We start from the raw sequence: 21,629 nt of genomic DNA on the forward strand, positions 1-21,629 counted from the left end.
TCCACCCACAATTGACTTGTAGTTTGACAAACTATGGAATACTTGTATTATGTAGAAGTTAGGTTATAATAGTAACAGTTGTATAAACTCTGGGGAGGACCGTTCAGATTTTGTGGAAATATGGTGGCCATACTATAACTGTATGACAAAGTGGTTGCAGATTTCCTTTCCAGAAAGGACATAGACTCTTGAAAGGGATTATTTCATATGTGTGATTATGGACTGAATGACTTCCATGTGTGTTTTCTAATATGTACTCTGTAACTTGCCAGTATCTTGTAACAGACTTCTTTGGATTCTGCAATAGGGCATCCTTCAGAAAAACAGGTGCCTTTCTGCTAGAATCTTGGGAGAGGAACATGTGGCAGAGTGCCTTTCCCCCCTCCTCCACTCTGAGTTTCGAATGTGTCATTGTTTATTACAGTACTTACTCGGCTTATAAAGAATAAAGGTTTTAATTTTTAAAAAGAAAGAAAAAACATGTTATATTACATATAACAATTTTGTGATGTCCCCCCCTCCCATAGTAACTGTTTTGTACTGGCATCTACATCCCATCCTCAGCATTCCAGAACTGCCTACAAGAAAACCAGTGCCTAAAATAATTGATTTCAATTGGATTAAAGTGATTCTGCATTGGATTACATGGTAAATGTCTTTAAATTGCCACTGAACTTCAGTTTTCTTTTGCTACTATCCTACAGCCAGGAAACTCTACTGGTATCTACTAAACAGGTGCTTTCTTTTCCCTGTCCATTCCTTCTCTTCTTCCCAAACTTAGTAAGGCACTGCCCACTCAAATCCAACTCATGGTCTTTCTGGCATATTGTGAGTCATCCACAGAATTTGGAAGTCAACATTCCTCCCCAAATTGGAATCCTAATCACAGTCGATGTGCTCCAGGACTTCCCCAGATCTGAAAGATACAGGAATATGTTGAGTCCTGCCAACTTGGGAAATGTACAGCTCATTGGAGACCCTAACGCTGCATTTAAAAATGAAAATTTTACATGAAAGGGAGCCTAAGGATGGATCGTATAACACAAGCACAAGGCTCCCAGCCATAGCAGTATGTTTCTTGCGGGGGGGGGGGGGCAAGCACATGCAGGCAAGAATGGGCAAGCAGGAGTGGGATGCTAACCCTTTCCCCTGCAAACTCCTAGCCATTTGGCTAAAAGAAACCTGGAAGAGGAGACTTCAGGGGAGAATCAGCAGGCCTGAGTTTGGGAATGTCCACCTGTATCCTATGAGATTCATCCATTTAAGAAAGCAACAGACCTACAAAGATTTATTTATTTTTTAGCACACGCTCCCAAGTTTTTATGGCTGACTTTTAGGATAACTTTTTAGTCCAGTGGACCAACAAAAGTTTATTCAAGATATGAGCTTTGACTCTCAAATAAATTTTTGTTAGTCTTAAATGTGCCACTGGACTCAAAAAATTGTTCTGCTGCTTAATTCCAAAACAGCTGACCATCTAGATCTATCTGTTAGGATAACTGTTCGTTTTGGCTGGTAAAACTATAGTCTGCTTTGGCTTCAGGCATCAACCATCAGCCTTATGCTTGCTCTGAGGGATGTCAGCTTGTGACTATTGCAGTTGACAGGCCTTTTTTTTGTAGCAGGAACTCCTTTGCATATTACGCTACACATCCCTGATGTAGCCAGTCCTCCAAGAGCTTACAGTAGGCCTTGTAATAAGAGCCCTGTAAGCTCTTGGAGGATTGGATACATCAGGAGTGTGTGGCCGAATATGCAAAGCAGTTAGGGTTGCCGGGTTCAATTCAAGAAATATCTGGGAATTTTGGAGGTGGAGCCAGGAGACTTTGGGGGTGGAGCCAGGAGACATTGGGGTGGAGCCAGGAGCAAGGCTGTGACAAGCATCTCTCTCTCAGCTTGACTTCGCGAACGAAGATTTAAGAAGGGTGCAGTAGTCCACGTCTGCTGCAGGCTTGCTGGTGGCTGACAAGACCAATGCGGGACAGGCAGATCCGGCCACAGTGGCTGCAGGGAAAAGTCTGATTTGGGGTTGGTGCTGTAGCAGTGCAATTCTTCCTCAATCTCCTTTTGTCCTCAAGACCAGCTATACGTGCGTTCTCAAAGGAAGAGACAGCCTGGTGGATGGTGTGCCTCCATGCTTTGCGATCTGAGGCTAGGTCAGACCACTGGTGATGGTTGATGCGACAGGTGCCAAGGGATTTCTTCAAGGAGTCCTTGTACCTCTTCTTTGGTGCCCCTCTATTTCGATGGCCGGTGGAAAGTTCGCCATACAGAGCAATCTTGGGAAGGCGGTGGTTTTCCATCCTAGAAATATGCCCTGCCCAGCGCAGCTGCGTCTTCAACAGCAGTGCCTCGATGCTTGTAACCTCCGCCCGCTTGAGGACTTCAGTGTTGGTCACAAAGTCACTCCAGTGGATGTTGAGGATAGTGCGAAGGCAGCACTGATGAAAGCGCTCAAGGAGTCGCAGGTGATGACGGTATAAAACCCACGATTCAGAGCCGTAGATGAGGGTTGTCATCACAACCGCTTTGTAAACATTGATCTTTGTGCCTTTTTTCAGATGCTTGTTGCTCCACACTCTTTTGTGCAGTCGGCCAAATGCACGGTTTGCCTTTGCCAGCCTGTTGTCAATCTCCTTGTCGATCTTGGCATCTGAGGAGATGATGCACCCCAGGTAGCTGAACTGCTGGACTGTCTTCAGAACTGATTCACCCACAGTGATGCAGGGAGGGTGATAATCTTCCTGGGGTGCAGGCTGGTGGAGAACTTCTGTCTTCTTCAGACTAACTTCTAGGCCGAATAGCTTGGCAGCCTCTGCAAAGCAGGACGTCATATGCTGCAGAGCTAATACCGAGTGGGAGACGAGTGCAGCATCATCAGCAAACAGTAGCTCTCGGATAAGTTTTTCCATTGTCTTGGAGTGAGCCTTTAGTCGCCTCAGGTTGAACAGGCTACCATCGGTGCGATAGCGGATGTAGACACCATTGTCATCATCTAGATCTACTGCGGCTTTTTGAAGCATCATGCTAAAGAAGATTGTAAAGAGAGTTGGCGCAAGAGCGCAGCCATGCTTTACACCTGTGCCTATTGGGAAGGGCTCCGAGAGGTCGTTGCAGTGTCTGACTTGGCCTCGCTGCTCTTCATGTAGCTGGATGATCATGCTGAGGAACCTTGGGGGACATCCTAAACGTTCCAAGATTTGCCACAGGCCTTTCCTGCTAAAGGTATCGAAAGCTTTGGTAAGGTCGACAAAAGTCACATATAGACCCTTATTCTGTTCCCTGCATTTCTCTTGGAGCTGCCTGAGAACAAATACCATGTCGGTGGTGCTCCTGTTAGCTCTGAAGCCACACTGGCTCTCTGGGAGGAGTTCTTCTGCAATGGTGGGCACCAGTCTGTTCAGGAGTATTCTGGCAAGGATTTTGCCTGCGATGGAGAGCAGGGTTATCCCCCAGTAGTTGGAGCAGTCTGACTTTTCCCCTTTGTTCTTGTGTAGAGTGATGATGATTGCATCGCGAAAGTCCTGTGGTAGTTTGCCTTGTTCCCAGCAGGTGACAAGTACTTTGTGAAGTGTGCTATGTAGTACTGTGCCTCCATGCTTCCAGATCTCTGGTGGGATTCCATCAACTCCCGCTGCCTTGCCACTTTTCAGTTGCTTGATGGCTTTAACAGTCTCTTCTAGGGTGGGGATCTCATCCAACTCTGTTTTCACTGGTTGAAGTGGGGTGAGGTGGATTGCTGAATCTTGAACTATGCGGTTGGCACCGAAGAGAGCCTGAAAATACTCCGACCACCGGTTCAGTATGGATGCTTTGTCTGTGAGAAGCACTTGGCCGTCTGCACTACGCAAGGGACTCTGAGCCTGATATGATGGGCCATATACTGCCTTCAGGGCTTCGTAGAACCCTCTTAAATCACCAGTGTCTGCACACAGCTGGGTTCTCTCTGCAAGCTTGGTCCACCACTCGTTCTGAATGTCTCGAAGCTTGCGCTGGAGGTTGCTACATGCAGCGCGAAAGATTGCTTTTTTCCCGGGACAGGAGGGCTGAGCAAGATGTGCTTGGTAGGCAGATCTCTTTTTCGCTAGTAATTCTTGGATCACTTGATTGTTCTCGTCAAACCAGTCCTTGTTCTTCCTTGTGGAGAACCCGAGGACTTCTTCAGAGATCGACAGGATGGTAGTTTTTAGGTGTTCCCAGAGTGCTTCTGGAGAAGGGTCTGTGGGGCAACTGGGGTCCTCAATTCTTGACTGGAGTTTTGCCTGGAAGGCAGCTTTAACTCCGGCTGACTGAAGGCTGCCAACCTGAAGCTTCCTCCGAGGTATACCTCCTCTCCTGGGTGTGGGTTTAAAGTGAAGACGGAGATTGCAGCGTACAAGACGATGATCCGTATGACATTCCGCACTGGACATTACTCGGGTGTGTAAGACATCTCGAAGGTCTCTCTGGCGCACCAGAATGTAGTCGATAAGGTGCCAGTGCTTGGACCGTGGGTGCATCCAGGTTGTCTTCAGGCTGTTCTTCTGCTGAAAGATATTGTTGGTGATGGTGAGCTGGTGCTCCGTGCAGAATTCTAGCAGGAGGCGCCCGTTATCGTCGCAGTTGCCAATGCCATGTTTGCCAAGTACTCCTTTCCAGGCTTCCGAGTCTTTACCTACTCTGGCATTGAAGTCGCCAAGGATGATCACCTTGTCCTCTGTAGGGGTCTTCCGTACGAGGCTGCGTAGATCAGCATAGAACTTGTTCTTTTCTGCAGGATCTGCTTGAAGGGTTGGGGCATACACACTGAAGAGTGTTGCATGTTGCTTGTTTTGAAGTGGGAGGCGCATGGACATGATGCAATCTGAGTGACCTGTTGGCAGGTTTTCAAGTTTGGAGGCAATGGAGTTCCTGACCATGAAGCCAACGCCAGAAAGGTGGCTCTCAGCCTTTGACTTACCCGACCAGTAGAGGGTATAGCCAGCACTGTGTTCTTGAAGACTACCTTCCTCAGGGAAACGGACCTCACTGAGAGCTGCTATGTCAATATTCAACCTGAGAAGTTCATGGGCAACTAGAGCAGAGCGTCGTTCAGGGCGACCACTGTCTACTGTGTCAAGCATGGTTCTGATGTTCCAACGCGCAAGCTTTAGTCTTTGCACACTTTGTGAGGCAGGTGCATGCCTTTTCTTTGTTGCTATTTTTCAACCGCAAGTAAGGATGCCTGTTGACAGCGGCTAGCCAACTGGGGTAGGGGAGACGAGCTTTGTTTAGGCCACCTTTTCTAGGCCCCTCTCCGTGTGGAGCAAGCAGTGCTGTCCCTAGATAAGGCTGCTTGGTCGTTCAGGGTGCTGCCGAAAAATGCTTTCGTCTCCGGGTCAGCATCAGGCGACCAATACCCTGAGCCGCCTACATGCAGGATCAGGACTGCGGCTTCCAGTGGCATCTTCTACCTGCCGTTTTGCCCCTTGCCCATCGCTGCAGGACTTGGTGTGTTGTGGGTTGTGGATGTGGATATGCCCTTCAGGCCTGCGCAGAGGAATTTTTAGGTGAAGCACAGTGTGCGCGGTACTAGCTCCACCCTTTCACCTTGGGGTCATCTGCCATAGCCCAGTAAGCCGGGACGCCAGCAGCGAGTCCTCCAGGTGGTAGGTGTTACATTAACAAGCTCTATCTGCCCGGGTTTGATGTTAGAGTTTTCCTTCTCTTGGCTGGCGAGGTTGGTGAGCCCAGCCTGCCCATCCGGTTATACCGCTGGCCATTCGGTCGCACCATGACGTGGCAAACTCTGTGAGAAACAGGGGGGACCAGCAGGAAGGTGTTGCCACGGATGCAGTAATGCAGGAGAGGCCATTGCAGTGACCATCTGCCAGGTATAGCCGGACAGTGACCACACGGCATTCACTACACCGGGAGAGGAGAGGCTATGTATTGCGCATACACTTTCCCTGGGGGGGCAGGATACCCAAGAGGGAGCCCCCCTCCCCCCCCTGTGACAAGCATAATTGAATTCCAAAGGGAGTTCTGACCATCACATTGAAAGGGACAGCACATCTTTTAAATGCCTTCCCTCCATTGGAAATAATGAAGGATAGGGGCACCTTCTTTTGGGGCTCATAGAATTGGACCCCGTGGTCCAATCTTTTTGAAACTTGGAGGATGTTTTCAAGAGAAATGCTAAAAATGCTATGCTATGGATCTATGCTGAAAATTTGATGCCTCTACATCAAAATACAGTTCCCCCTGAGACCCAGATACCTACAGATCAATTCTCCGTTATACCCTATGGGAATCGATCTCCATAGGGAATAATGGAATGCCCAGCAGACATTTCCCCACCCCACTGATCACCCTGAAGTGGGGGGAGGGCCTCCAAACTGGAAGACTGGCAACCCTAAAAGGAATTCCTGCTACAAAAGAAGTGATGGTGGTTGCTCTAAGTATATTGCAGATCGTCGTGCCTTGTAATTACTGATCATCCCTCTGCAAAAGCAGTCAGAAATACCCTTAATTCTGAGGTGATGCTGACAGGCTGACAGCATCCAGAGTTGCTGGACTTCTCCCCCTCCCTTCTGTAGAATTTCTTACTCTCTTCTTGGATGTCTTTATCTCTTTAGTCACACATGGAGATGTGCAAAGACAAAGAAGGCAGCTGGAGCTAGAACATTCAGCATTCACACAGCACTCTTTAAAATTGTTTATTAGCCAGGATTCAGGATTGCCAGCCTCCAGGGGTGACCTGAGGTTCCCCCGGAATTACAACTCATCTCTAGACTACAGAGACCAGTCCCCTCAGGGCTTTTTTGGTTCAAAAATCCCAGCAGGAACTCATTTGCATATTAGGCCACACCCCTGATGTCACCACTGTTTCACACAGGGCTTTTTTGCTGAAAAAACTCAGCAAGTACTCATTTGCATATTAGGCCACACCTCCTGGTGCCAAGTCAGCTGGAACTGCGTTCCTTTGCATTCCTGCTCAAAAAAAGCCCTGAGTCCCCTTGGAGAAAATGGATGCTTTGGAGGGTGGACTCCATGGCACTATACCTCACTGAAGTCCTTGTCCTTCTCAAGCTCCACTCCCAAATCTCCAGGAATTTCCCAACCTGGATCTGGCAACCATACCCTTCCACCCCACCCCCACCAGTGAGCAGGGAAGACCTGGCAACCTTATTAGGGATGGAAGCCTCGAAGCAGGGCCTGGGGATCTTCTGGAGTTACAGCTTATCTCCCAAATACAGAATAGGGTTGCCAGCATCAGGTTGGGAAATACCTGGAGATTCTGGGGGTGGAACCTGGGGAGGGCGGGGTTTTGGAGGGGAGAGACTTCAATGGGGTATAATGCCATAGATGTCACCTCCCAAAGCAGCCATTTTCTCCAGGTGAACTGATCCCCATTGCCTGGAGATCAGTTGTAACAGCAGGAGATCACCAGGCCACCACCTGGAGACTGGCAACCTTATTACTGAGATCAGTTCCCATGGAGAAAATGGATGCCTTTGAGTGTGGACCCTATGGTACTGCACTCTGCTGAATGCCCTGTTTGCCCTAGGCTCCAAAACTCCATATCTCCTGGAATTTCCCAACCAGGAGTTTATCGGTGCGTGTGTGTGCAGAGTGAGGAACAGAGATATGTACAATAGTGAGCTCCGGTATGAAAGTGAGCCGCACACCTGCAACTAGTATTAAAACAGTGTATTTACAAGCTATATACAAAGTAACTAGTGCAGTGACAAACATAAGAACATAAGAACATAAGAGAAGCCATGTTGGATCAGGCCAACGGCCCATCAAGTCCAACACTCTGTCACACAGTGGCAAAAAATTTTATATACACACATACACTGTGGCTAATAGCCACTGATGGACCTGTGCTCCATATATTTATCTAAACCCTTCTTGAAGGTGGCTATACTTGTGGCCGCCACCACCTCCTGTGGCAGTGAATTCCACATGTTAATCACCCTTTGGGTGAAGAAGTACTTCCTTTTATCCGTTTTAACCTGTCTGCTCAGCAACATAGATCTCAGTGACAAAGTGCTCCGCCAGCATCCACCTCTCAAGTGAGAGAACTATACACAGGCAATGCAGTCCTTATATATGTACATCAGCCAATCAAGGCAGTCCATAATCTTGCTGACTCCAGCAGGTTCTTTCCCTTTGTCCTTGTCCGGCCAGAACCGGCTTGCTGACAAGGCCACTCTGACCTGACCTGTCAGATAGATCCACCTGCTGGCATGTTGCTCCTGTCAGGCTGTGTAAAGGAGGACTCCATATACACCGACAGTTTTGGAGCCCCCCCCCACTTTAGGGTCATCAGGTGGGGGGGGGGGAGGGAAATGTCTACTGGGCAATTATTCCCTATGGAGAACGATTCCCATAGGGAATAATGGGGAATTGATCCACAGGTATCGGGGGCTCTGGGGGGGCTGGTTTTTGAGGTAGAGGCACCGTATTTTCAGTAAAGCATCTAGTGCCTCTCCCCAAAATACCCCCCAAGTTTCAAAACGATTGGACCAGGGGGTCCAATTCTATGAGCCCCAAAAGAAGATGCCCTTATCCTTCATTATTTCCTATGGAAGGAAGGCATTGAAAAAGGTGTGCTGTCCCTTTAAATGTGGTGGCCAGAACTCCCTTGGAGTTCAATTATGCTTGTCACACCCTTGCTCCTGGCTCCACCCTCAAAGTCTTCTGGCTCCACCCCCAAAGTCCCCAGATATTTCTTTAATTGGCAACCCTACTTGGAGGTGGACTTCCCAAAAGGATGGGGCTGGTTGTTATGGAAACAGGATGCTGCCCTAGCTGGACCTTTGCTCTAATCTGCCATTTTGTATACAATATCCTACTATTGGCTGAGGGTTCATGTTGCATGTTGGGGGCTGAGAAAACAACAGTATGCTTAAAGCCTCCTAGTGACTCTTAGCCACTCCACAACACTGACTTTCCACAGCACCGCATTAACAAAATAATGGATTCTAAGGGGGAGGGCACAACACTAATAATAAACCAGCAAAGAAACGTTTCCAGGGTTACTCACATTTCTAGATAGGATAGTAATCTTCAGTTCCAGTCAAGTGGCCTCTCCAGTATTCTATTATAGTCCTTCAAGGTTAATGCGGAATTTCAAGACTGGCAGACCTCTTTCTCTAGGGGTCACTCTTGAGCTAGACAAAAATGCAGCTGATTAGCTACTCTGAGTTTAATTCACCACACCAACAGTCCTTTCAGAAAACTGCCTTAGTAACAGCATGATTTGCCTTAGTTTAGAGTAGTTAAGAGTAACAGCATGATTTGCCTTAGTTTAGTGACATTCCCATGGTGATGCCTGGTATCCCCTCTGTGTCATCATCAGTGAGAGTCAGAGTATTATCCTCTCTCACTCTCGCCCATGTCACACAACTCAAGTTCAGTTCTGGTACAATGAACCCTGGGATCCATATGTAACATACCCTCCACCACCCTAATGCCGCCTACAAAACAGAGCTAAGTCTGCTGGTTGGAAGCTATTTTTTAAAAATAGCAAAATCCAAATTTACACTTATGAAGGTCCAGCCTGTATGCACAATTCATTCTGTGTATCTGAACGATCTATCACTTCAGTTCAGGCACAGTATTTGCTGTTTCCCAGGCATTACTGGCCTGTGTTCTGTTCAGTCATCCTAAATGTGTATCAAAGGAAGGTTCATCTCCTGTATACAACATTCAAATCAATGAATTGGTCAAAAGGTTAGCAACTCGTCAAGCTGGGTGGGTCTGTCTATGGAGGTCCTGAACAAATGCCAGGAGAAGAGAATGAGGGGGGTGGATGAGGGGAGAGCCAATAAACTGAACCTCAGTCCAAACAAGGCTAAGCTGCTGCCAGCCAACGACAAAACCCCTGAGGAGTTGCACTCCCAGACAGAGCAGGCTTCAGAGCTTGGTGGTCCAGGCAGTGAACACAGCTGTTGTATACCCTTGACAGGAAAATGGCCCACTCCTATCTGTGATGGTTGTCCTCTTACAACAAAACCTGCAGCTCTGGGCGGGAGGGATGCACATGGAGTGGAGAAGAAGAAATGGAGCACCCACCTAGCCAGCCAGATCAGCTGAATCAACCTTGGTGATCAATGGTGTGGCGGATGTCACAGCCTGATAGGGTTGCCAGGTCCGACTCAAGAAATATCTGGGGACTTTGGGGGTGGAGCCAGGAGCAACATTGTGACAAGCATGACTGAATTCCCAAAGGGAGTTCTGACCAACACATTTAAAGGGACCATGGTTCTTTTAAATGCCTTCCATTCATTGGAAATAACGGAGGACGGGCGCACCTTCTTTTGGGGCCTCATGGAATTGGACCCCTTGGTCCAATCTTTTTGAAACTTAAGAGGGCTTTTGAGGAGCAGCACCAGGTTCTATGCTGAAAATTTGCTGCCTCTGCCACCCCCTCCACCCCCCCAAGCTCCAGATACCCACAGATCGATTCACCATTATACCATACAGGAACCTGTCTTCACAGGGTATAACGGTGTGCCCAGCTGACATTCAATCCGTCCCTCGCTTTCTAATAATCCTAAAATGAAGGGAGGGCCTCCACACTGGGTGGTCCCCTGCTCCCATCTGGCGATGGCCAACCCTACAGCCTGATCGCCCTCTCATCCAACAAAGCAGGCTCATAGCTTGGTGGTGCTGTTGGATCCTGGCCTGTGGCTGTAGACTCTGGTCTCCTCTGCAGCACACAGCACCTGCGATGAACATTAGCTGATAGGGCAGCTGCAGCTGCTTCTTGGCATCATATGGCCATGGTGATCCATGCTCTGACTGCATTTAGGGTATCAGATTACTATAGAGAGCCTTAGGGGGGCTGACTTTGAAAACTATTCAGAAATGTCACTTGGTCCAAAACAGGGCAGCTAAGATATAGTTGAGGGTTGGATAGATGGATTTCATCAGCCCTGTGCAAAAAGACCTGCACTGATTAGCCCTTTGATTACTGCAGGGGTGGCCAAACTTGCTTAATGTAAGAGTCACATAGAATAAACATCAGATGTTTGAGAGCCTCAAGACATGAATGTCAGATGTTTGAGAGTTGCAAGGAAGGAAGGAAATAGGTGGGGGAGGGAGGGAGAAGTGGAAAGAAAGCAACTTTAAATGCATTTGTCAAACTGGCTTGGCTTGGAGAATTGATTAAAAGGGAGAAATGCCTTCTCCAAGCATTCTGATGGAGCTGTAGAGGCTTCAAGAGCCACACAATATGTGTGAAAGAGCCGCACATGGCTCCCATGGCCACCCCTGGATTACTGGTACAATTCAGATTCTGTTCATGCCCTTAAAGGCTGAAACAGCTCAGGGCTGGGGACCGGAAGGACCTCTCAAGCTATCCAGACCACTAGTTAAAGTCCTCTTCCCGAGCCCTGCTCTGTGCCTCTGACTTCAACTGTGAGGCAGGCATTTTTCAGTGGTGCAGCTTCACCTTTGGCATGCCCTTTTCTTGAGGCTAAACTGGCACCAACTTTACTCCAAGCCAGGTTTTTAATAGAAAAATGCCGCCTTTTATGGCTGTTTTTATGGCCTGCTTCTAGTCTCTGTTTTATAGACAGTGTTTTAGGCTGATGAATATTGTTTCGTGCTGTTTTGTGAGTTCTCTGTTTTTAATTGTACATGTTATGGATTATTTTAATATCAATGTGCTTTATATTTTTATAATTTTTATTATCATTATCTTACTGTTGCATTATTTGTGAGCCACTTGAGCAAGTCTCCGGAAAGCTGGCATTTACATTTCCTAAATCAATAAATCATCTACAGAGCTCCAAAAGGAAAAGGTCCCGATACTCTGTGCCAGCTTAGCTTCTAGGACACACAATTCAGCATGCTAGACTAAGTGATAGTGCTGAGGTTTTCAGTACAGAAACTTGTTGTACCTTTCATTCTGAGACCACAATGAATGACAATATCACAAAATGTCAATGGCCCACATAATGATGTGCAGGAAGTATGTCAGAGTAAGAAGGGAGCATGCATGTGTGGGAGTCTTTATGTTTGCCGAGATACCTTTGAAGTTGTGATATATCTCCCAGGTGTATTCCCTAACATTACTCTAGGGAAGCACTTAGTTCTTGTGAAATCTCCACTTTAATACTATGCAAATTCTACTAAGTATAACTGAAGTTTCATTTCTTTCTCAGTGTTTTCCATCATCAAATAAAGCACAGAAAAGTCTCTTGTTTGCTTGCCTGGATTTAATTTAAACCACTTTCTGGTATTTAAAATTATGTCCTCTTGCAGAATCACAGAACAGTGCTCAGAGCATTCCACCGTACTTTAAAAACTGCTATGCATAAGTAAGCCCCACTGGGGTCTACAGGCCTTTCTCCTAGGCAAATGTGCATAGGATTGCTTTAACCACTTTTCAACACGTTAGTGGTTCAAAGCACAGGCTTCTTTAGTGAAGTTAGCGGAACTTAAATGTGCCTAATTGCACATGGGTCACATCTAGGGCTGCCAACAGCCAGGTGGCACCTGGAGATCTCCTGATGTCCAGACAACCAAGATCAGCTCCCCTACAGAAAATGGCTGCTTTGGAGGGTGAACTCTATGGCATCATAGCCTCCCCTGCCCAAACTTCACCCTCAAATCTTCAGCTATTTCCCACCCCAGAGCTGATAATCCTAATCACATCAAAGGTCTTTCATCATTTGCAAAGGCTTTTTTAAAAATTCGAAAACCCAAAATACAATTCACACAATACCTTTTATTGGGACCAAATTACTTGTCTCATTGTGCAAGCTTTCTAGTTCTACAGAATTCTAGTTCTACAGAATTCTTCTCCAGGCCAAATGTTACAATAAATAAATAACAGGAAATGGTAGACACTTCAGACCATGATGTAAAATCCTGGCTACCAGCACCAGCTCTGCATCCAAGGTCTGTAGCACAACACAGATGACATTGGGATTTTAGATCATGTCTTGAAGACTCTTGCCTAGAACAGGCTCCTTGTGAACTCTCTGAGCACTTTCACACATGCTAAATAATGCAGTTTCAATCAAATTCTGCAACCATTTGCAAGTGGGTTTTGCCATTTCACACAGTAAAGGTGAATTGAAAGTAGACTGAAAGTGACAGTCTGCACCAAGTATTTCTTGGTTCAAAGGGAGTTTGATTAGTGCAGGGAACCTCACTACCACCTACCATCCATGATCACAGGATACACTTTTCTGTTGGGTTAGTGCAGCATTAAATGGAATTTCCCCTTAATCTCAGTTCTCAAAACAAGGCGTTACAAAAAAGAGAGGGCATTATTGCAGCAGAAAAAAAAAATGCATAATCTGCAAAGCACAATGTAAGAAGGCAGATTGTGGGAGAGGCTAAAATTAGTGGGTGGTTCAAGGGTGAGGCTGGTGGATTTCATTACGGGCTCCCTCTCTTTTCTTCTAGAACTGGATCACTACTGTACAGTAAAGAACTTGCATTTTCCCTCCACAGTTCTCTGTTCTAAGCTGTAAAGTTGGGAATGAGGAAAAGAATGGCTCAATAAACAGCAGCAACAGTGAGATCTGCAGGCCCCAAAAGAATTTTGACACTGGATCGAGAGAGGGGGAAGTGAAAGAATAACAGGGTGGAGAGAAAGAGTTGGGAGAAGGGAAGCTGGTGATAGTTTACGACAATTTTGGCACATGGCTTACAGCCTTTATCCAGGGTTTCTACTGTAATAAAATACCGAAATAAACTGAAGCCAAGATTGCCATCAGACCTTTCATCCTAGCCTGCTGTCATTTATTCTTCTAATACAATACCTACTTCTAAATCTAGGGTTACCATCTGGGCTAGAAAAATAAGTCCTATTCCTTTAATAGAGGCTGACTGGGCCATTATTTATTTTTATTTTATTCATTTGTACTCTGCTTTTTCTCCCCAATGAGAACCCAAAGCAGCTTACATTGTTCTGCTCTCCTGTTTAATTCTCACAACAACCCTGTGAGGTAGGTTACATAGGGTTTCCAACTCTTGCTTTAGAAATGCCTTGGGGTGGAGCCTGTGGACAGCAGGGTTTGGGAAGGGGAGGGACCACAGCAGAGTATAATGCCACAAAGTCCACCCTCCAGGCCTCCACAGCAGCCATTCCCTCCAGGAGAACTGATCTTTGTGGTCTGGAGATCAGCTGTAATTCCAGCAGTTCTCCACCCATTACTTAGAGGCTACAACAATATATTCCTTCACAGGCAGCTGGAACTGGTACAGTCCAACCTTCACCTCAGGCCCCCTCATTCTGCATGTCTAGAGAAGGCTCTCAGTGGGAAAGGGGTATGGTATAGCCCAGGAGTGGCCAAACTGTGGCTCAGGAGCCACATGTGACTCTTTCACACAAACTGTGTGTCTCTCAAAGTCCCCACCATCCTATTAGCTGGCTTAGAGAAGCCATTTGTCTCTTTAAATCACCTATCCAAGCCAGCTGGCAGCATGGAGAATGCATTTAAAGTTAAAGTTGCTTTCTTTGCACCTCTCTTTCCCTCCCCCATCTATTTGCTTTCTTTCCCTTTTTCCTTCCTTCCTTGTTGCTCTCAAACATCTGATGTTCACATCCTGCAGCTCTCAAACATCTAACATTTATTCTATGTGGATCTTACATTAAGCAAGTTTGGCCACCCCTGGTATAGCATCTTGGAAGATAAACAGTTTTGGTACTTGGAAGAGAGAGCAACAAGGAAGACTTCAGAGGAAGGCAATGGCAAAGAACATCTGCTCCTCGCATGCCTTAAAAGCCCCTTGCTGGGGCTGTCATAGGCTGGCTGCACCTTGACAGCACTTCTCTCTCGCGCACACACAAACAGAAAGAGAGAGAGCTATTTTGCAGGGCTTTCCCAACTGATGGGTGGATTTCTTTGATGGAGCAAGGAGGTAGTACTGATCCTGGATGAACCTATGAATGGATTTGGTTTCAAATGTATAGGGAACTCTGTTATAAAGCCTCTTTGATCCCCTTGTGAGAGAAAAGTATGTCAAAAATGACATAAAATAGAGCAGAAAATGCACCTGGTGTTCAGTTGTTGCTGTTGCCTGGGGACTAGAGAGGAGATCTTGGAGACCTCCCTTTGGACACTTGCAGCTTTTGCAGTGTGTGAAACCCTTAAAAACACCTGCTACTTCCAAGGCTGCAATCCTGCAAATGCTTTCCTGGGAGTAAAGCCTGTGTAAAATAAAATGAGGCTGACTGTCTACTGACCTGCTTCAGATTGGTCTGTAACAATGCAATCCTAGGCAGCGTTAACTCGTTACTCTGTGTGGGCTTGTGCTGTCATAAATTACTTAGCTGGTGTGTGGGCCACACAGGGAAAATGACCAGAAAGAAGTGGGCTGTGGTTTTAGTTCCAGCATAAGCTTCCAGTGACTCTTGTAAGTCTTTAAAGGTTCTACAAGACTTCTGCTTTCATGCTGCATCAGATTAACACTGGCTGCTTGCTTCTTGCATGATTACCATAGGAACTTGGAGGGTAAGAAGAAGAAAACTAGAGAGCCATGGCCAGTCCCTGCAAACAGCTCTGACCTTGACAGATAAGAAGTGTCACTCAGTGCCCTGTTCACATGCTTGTTTTATTTATGTTTTATGCATTCATTCATTTTACTTAGTTATTCTTACTACTTGTGTTTTATTTATTTTTGATGTTTTTTAAATTAATTGCTTTCTCACAGAGAGTGAGTGAATACAGTCAACAGACGGGACATTTGACAAACAATGCAATAGGATTAGATCTGTAGAACGAACCAGAAGTCTAAAACAACACTGCAGCAATGCATAAGCACTAACATGACACACTAAATGATACAGAATTCCATAGCAGGATCCTAGTTTCAGTGAGCTATATACAGTAGTACAGACTAGTCCTTAGCAATTTTTCTAAGGAACTTTGTGAATCATTTAGTCTAGTGCAAGTCTATTGCTGGTATAGAAAAGCCCTCCTGAATCATTCCACTTTGCATAGTTTGAGGAAAGCCAGGAGAGTGAGAGCCTTCTGACCTGCCTATGCAGTCTGTTCCATAAACTGGGGGCCACGATGGAGAAGGCATGTATATGGGCAATTGTCGATTTTGCCCTTTTATAGGTTGGCACCTGCAGAGGACCCTGCTCTGATAGGCAAAGCTGTTATGGCAGAGCATGGGGCAGAGTTGCCAGGTCCCCCCGGGCACCAGTGGGGGTGGAGGGTGGGGATAGGGTTGTCAGATCCAGGTTTGGAAACTCTTGGAGATTTGGGCAGGGAGCCTGGGGAGGACAGGAACCTCAGTGGACTCCACCCTCCAAAGCATCCATTTTCTCTGGGGGAACTGATCTCTGTACTTTGGAGATAACCTGTAAATCCAGGTCCCACCTGGACATGTCTAGTCCAGAGAGGCAGTGTCACAGATATGAGGGCCCAAAGCCATTAAATGCTTTATATGTGACAGCTAATACCTTAAATTGAGCCTGGTACTGATGGACAGCCAGCAAAGTATCTGCAGGATGAGAGTAATATCTGTGTTCCGTCTAGCTCCAATAATAGATGAGTAGCAACCACTGCAAGAAGATCAAATCAGTCAGTCCTAAGGGAAATCAACCTAGATTGTTCCCTGGAAGGTCAGATGCTGAAGCTGAAGCTCAAATATTTTGGCCACCAAATGAGAAGGGAGCACTCACTGGAGAAGATCCTGATGCTGGGAAAAACAGAAGGCAAGAGGAGAAGGGGACGGCAAAAATGAGATGGCTGGACAGCGTTACTGATGTAACTAACACAAATTTGAGCAGACTTTGGAGGATGGTGGAAGACAGGAGGGCCTGGCATGACTTGGTCCATGGGGTCGCAAAGAGTCGGACTCGACTGTGTGACTGAACAACAACAAAAGCAACCACTAAGCTGAGTTAGCGTGAGTTAGCTCACAGATTTTTAGCCTCCAGTACACACATTTTTGTCTTAGCTCAGGAAAAATGGCCCCAGAGCACAATAATTTATGCAATAGTTCACAAATTTAATGCCAGTGGCTCACAAATACCAGTAGCTCACAAAATAGAATGTTTGTTCACAAGACTCTGCAGCTTAGAGGGCACATTGATAGCAATATACTACACCAGCTGAAATTTCCAACTGATTTTCAGGGAAGACCAACATTACAGTGAAAATAAATATGTATCTCCTGCATGTATGACTATACATGTTCAGCAAGCCCTTTTCAGTCATTATATTTCACCCTGTGTATCACAAGCAAGGGACCAGGGAGGGCCTTTTACTGACTGCCACCATTCCGGTAAGGGTTTGCCTGGGAGGGGCCACAGCTCCCAGCTAACCTCTATCTTCCTTCCCAGCAAGCACCTTTGATCTGTGACTGAAGAGGTGTGTGGACCCAGGCAGCATAACAACAATAATTTTATTATAAGTCCTCAAGAACAAACAATTGGGTTTTAATTATCAGTGCAACAGTGAACGTGAAAACACTTAAAATGGTGCAAAGAAAATAAAAACTCTGGTGCGGCTAGGGTTGCCAGGTCTGTGTTAGAAAATACCGGGAGACTTTGGGGGTGGATCTGGGAGAAGGCAGGGTTTGGGGAAGGGAAGGGCCTCAGCATGGTGCAGTGCCATAGAGTTCACCCTTCAAAGCAGTCATTTTCTCTAGGAAAGCTGTTCTCTGTCAGCTGGAGATCAATTGTAAAAGTGGGAGATTTCCAGGCCCCACCTGGAGGCTAGCAGCCCTAGATGTGACTAGCTATACATTTCCTTCCTCTAATTCCAACTGATTCACCACCCTTTTGATGAAGGAACCCTCATCACTGCAGCTTTTTCTCCAGCCCAGCCTTTTCCAGAGAGAACCTGCCTGCCTGCAGCCTCTCCAGTGAGAACAACCCTCCCTCTCTAGCTAGTCCTTTTATTGTTTCCTCACAGGTCCCAACTCTGATCTCCACTGGGCAAGTTTCCCCTTCAAAACTGCCGCTCACCCTATCAGAGGGACAGAAGGTATCCTGGGAAATGTAGGTCTTATAGCTACTCTAACATAGGCTTCCCTGGAGTCTGTAGGCCTCACTATGCCTAGGATCATCATGACAATATGTATGGGGAGAATGTGCTACACTGATCCTCTAGATATGCTTGCCATTTTGCGTGAAAGGGGCAACACATATTTTTAGCCTGATTTTCTAGGGCTCCAGTATGCACATACTGAGGCTGAAAACATGTGAGGTACCCCTTTCACACAAAATGTCAAGCATGCATACTAGGAGAATTGCATATAGCACATTCTCCCCATATGCATGCTGAAACTTTAGATACAAATTTTATTTACCCACTGCTTAACTCACGACCTGAGTTCGATCCCTGGCGGAAGCTGGGTTTTCAGATAGCCAGCTCGAGGTTGACTCAGCCTTCAATTCTTCCAAGATGGGTAAAATAAGCACCCAGCTTGCTGGGGGGAAAGTGTAGATGACTGGGGAAGGCAATGGCAAACCACCCCATAAAAAGTCTACCGTGAAAACGTTGTGAAAGGTACGTTTCCTTTCCTAACTCTTTAGTGGGCCCCCAAAGCAAGTTACAAGTCTCCTCTCCTTCATTTTATCCTCACCACAACCATGTGAGGTAGTTCAGCTCAAGGTCGCCTTGAAAACTGCCATGGCAGAGTGGAGATTTGAATCTTCTCCAGATCTTAGTTTGACAGTAATGGATGCACTACACTTAGGGCTTAAGGAAGCAACCAGCATATGTTTAATTTAAAAGATGAAACTGGGAACTGGTAGCTGAATAAATGTGAGCCTTAATTTAAGAAAGAGAGCGCACGCGCAAGAGAGCGCTGGGGCCGGGCAAGGAAGAAACAGCCAAGGCCCACGCCCCCGCCCCCCCATTTTTCTGGCTACCGGCCTGGCCTTAAATGAAGCTACACAGCTACTTACGCACTGAGCCTAATAGAAGCATTATCAAGCCCGTTAGCTATCACGCCAGCAGCAATTATTCACACCTGGGTCATTAACCTACGACAGCGTGGACAAGACAATCCCGTTGTGAATTATCGCTGTAGTGAAGCTGCCACCAGCAGACACAGCCTCAGTTCACTTACAAAGATCAAGCATCCACTGACTATACGTGCATTGCAATGTGTGTACAAGCCTCCTCACACGCAATGCCGTCTCACACGTTCAAAACTACCATCTCCACAATCCACCGGGACAAAAGGGCGGAACCGGCAGCGGAAAGGTGACACGACCGCGCGTGCGCAGAGTGCAACCTAGTCCTGTGCGGGGAGGCAGCGGCGGCGGCGGCACGATGCCCCGCGACAACATGGCCTCGCTGATCCAGCGGGTGGCCCGGCAGGCCCGCCTCACCTTCCGCCCGCTGGGCGGCGGCAACAACAACGGGCCGTGCTTCGCGGAGAACCTGCAGAGCCTCCAGCAGCTATTGGACAAGGTGCGGGCCGAAGACCTGCGCTTGGTGGCCCGCGGTCCGTCGGCGGTGCCGGGCGCCGTGCAGCCCCCTGCCAGCTACATGCACATCTGCGAGACGGAGAGCTTCAGCATGGGCGTCTTCGTGCTGCGCGCTGGCGCCTGCATCCCCCTCCACGACCACCCGGGCATGCACGGGCTGCTCAAGGTGCTCTACGGCACGCTGCGCATCGCCTGCTTCGACGCGGCGGGGGGAGACGGAGGAGGCGACGGCGAGGGAAGTAGCAGCGGCAGCAGCGCCGCTTCTACCACCGGGTCGTCGACGGCGCCTTCGCCGAAACCCTCCTCAACCTCCCCGCGCCGCTACCGCGCCCTGCTGCGCTCGCACCAGCTCTACACGCCCGCCTCGGCTCCCTGCCGCCTCTCGCCGCACACCGACAACCTCCACCGCATCGACGCCGTCGGCGGCCCCGCCGCTTTCCTCGACATCCTTGCGCCGCCCTACGACCCCGAGCACGGACGGGACTGCCACTATTACTGCCTGGGCGACGGGTTGAGCCTCACCCCCGACGCCGAGCACCAAGGGCTGCCCAAGGAGGTGTGGCTGCACGAAACCCCGCAGGCGCCCGATTTCTGGTGCGGGGCGGAGCCCTACCCGGGGCCCCGGGTCTCTCCTTGAAGCAGAGGCTGGCCTGGGCCTGCCATCCTTCTCCGCTGAAATGGCCGACCAGAGCCATCCTTCTCTTCCGGAGGGATGCTGCTCAGGGGGAGAGGCCTGCCCTGCCCAGGTTCTGGCCCCATGCCCCTTCGCTGGTTGCTGCACTGGAGACCTTCTAAAGCCATAGTTAATCCTGACTTTCCCCTGACCAGATGCTTATCTGAGTAATAGTAATAGGAGCAACCCATGTGGGGTACTTCCCAGCAGAAGGCCAGCATTCCTCCAGAGCATTGCCATGCGTCAGGAAACAGGCCTGTGCACACAGCCTCATGAGATTTTAAGTTCTCCATCAGGGCTTTGAGAGCATTGAGAAGCACAAGCCACAGGTCCTGAAACAACGCACTGCTGTTGACATACGGAATTGAAGTGAAAGCACGGTCTGCCCAACATGTTGCATTTCAAATGGTGCATGTGCAAGGCGCAGCAGCCAACTGATGCTCAGCATAGGAACCGAGAACACAAGTTGATCCCTGTCTTTCGAGGCCAATAGTGTCAGGCGCTTTGTGGCAGATGCACCTCAGCTGCATGGAGCTGGGAGAAGCGTCGTCAATTCAGGACATGGCTTGCATCCCATTTCTTGTCCTTGCAGGGAAACTACAAAACAGTCCGGTTCTGTGGGTGCAAAGCCGTTGGGTGCTGCCATATTTATTTCTACTAAATGATGTGAAGATATGGGAAAGTAATAACATTTCAGGCACCAAGATGGTATTTAGTTTAATTTAGAAGAACACTTTGAACCTTCACTTTCCCCCTTTGCTACAGCTAAAAAGTTAAAGGCAATAAGAATTCCGAGGCCCTCTGAAAAGAGCAGATACTTGCCTAGCACTTCTTGCATCTGTTTAGTAGAATTCCAAGATGGGATTGGAGGACAGGGAGATTTATGCAGAAGATGATACCAAATGGGCCGGAGCAGGACAGTATACTTTGAATTAACACTATTGGTTGTATTGTTGAAGTTAAGGTTTAATTCTGCATTACAGATGCTGTTGGGTTGGACATGATTCTGTCAGAAATATTACATCTGTGTTAAGAATGTGTTTTAGTTATTAAAAATGATAATTCCTAGATAAGGCTGTTTGTACCATTCTTTAACATTTGGCGATGGGATTGATTTTGCTGCAGAGATTTCATTGACTGTATTTGGAAGGCGGTGACATTGTGCAACACACAGCAGATGGTGTTTTCGACACGATGGTAATAAGCTTCTGGCACAGGCCTCTATAGAAGAATTTGATAGTTGTAGGAAGATTATGGCTTGAGTCTAGCTCTTAAGTTCTATTTTGAAGCCTTGTGTAAACACATGTACTTGAAATAATGGGGTTTTTTTTACTATTTATAATTAACTTTGTAGAATTATTAAATGAGAAGAAAATGGAATCGCTTTCCTGCTTTGGTGTGGCATTATGGGCGCGGTGTCACAAAGAGATGCCTCTTCAGTGGAGGAGTGCTGTCTGGCTGCAGAAAATCATTATAATCCTATAGATTGTAAGATACCACTTGCCCTATCACGTCTAGGCATTTGTTTTGGTATCTTTTAACGCTAAAGTACATTAACGGGTATACCAT

The 21,629-nt window shown here is 47.3% G+C and overlaps 1 protein-coding gene across 1 annotated transcript; it reads left to right on the forward strand.

Annotated features, from left to right (window-relative positions):
- The first annotated feature begins 19,168 nt into the window (after nucleotides 1-19,168).
- ADO (2-aminoethanethiol dioxygenase) lies at nucleotides 19,169-21,128 on the forward strand. Its single transcript, XM_060241108.1, has one exon. The coding sequence runs from the start codon at nucleotides 19,230-19,232 to the stop codon at nucleotides 20,022-20,024; it is 795 nt and encodes a 264-aa protein (XP_060097091.1). The 5' UTR covers nucleotides 19,169-19,229; the 3' UTR covers nucleotides 20,025-21,128.
- Nucleotides 21,129-21,629: the final 501 nt, after the last annotated feature.

This window comes from Heteronotia binoei, chromosome 6 (assembly GCF_032191835.1).
Source record: "Heteronotia binoei isolate CCM8104 ecotype False Entrance Well chromosome 6, APGP_CSIRO_Hbin_v1, whole genome shotgun sequence".
NCBI lineage: Eukaryota > Metazoa > Chordata > Lepidosauria > Squamata > Gekkonidae > Heteronotia > Heteronotia binoei.

Coding starts and splice junctions, on each gene's coding strand:
- ADO (XM_060241108.1), top strand. CDS start 19,230: ATGCCCCGCGACAACATGGCCTCGCTGATCCAGCGGGTGGCCCGGCAG.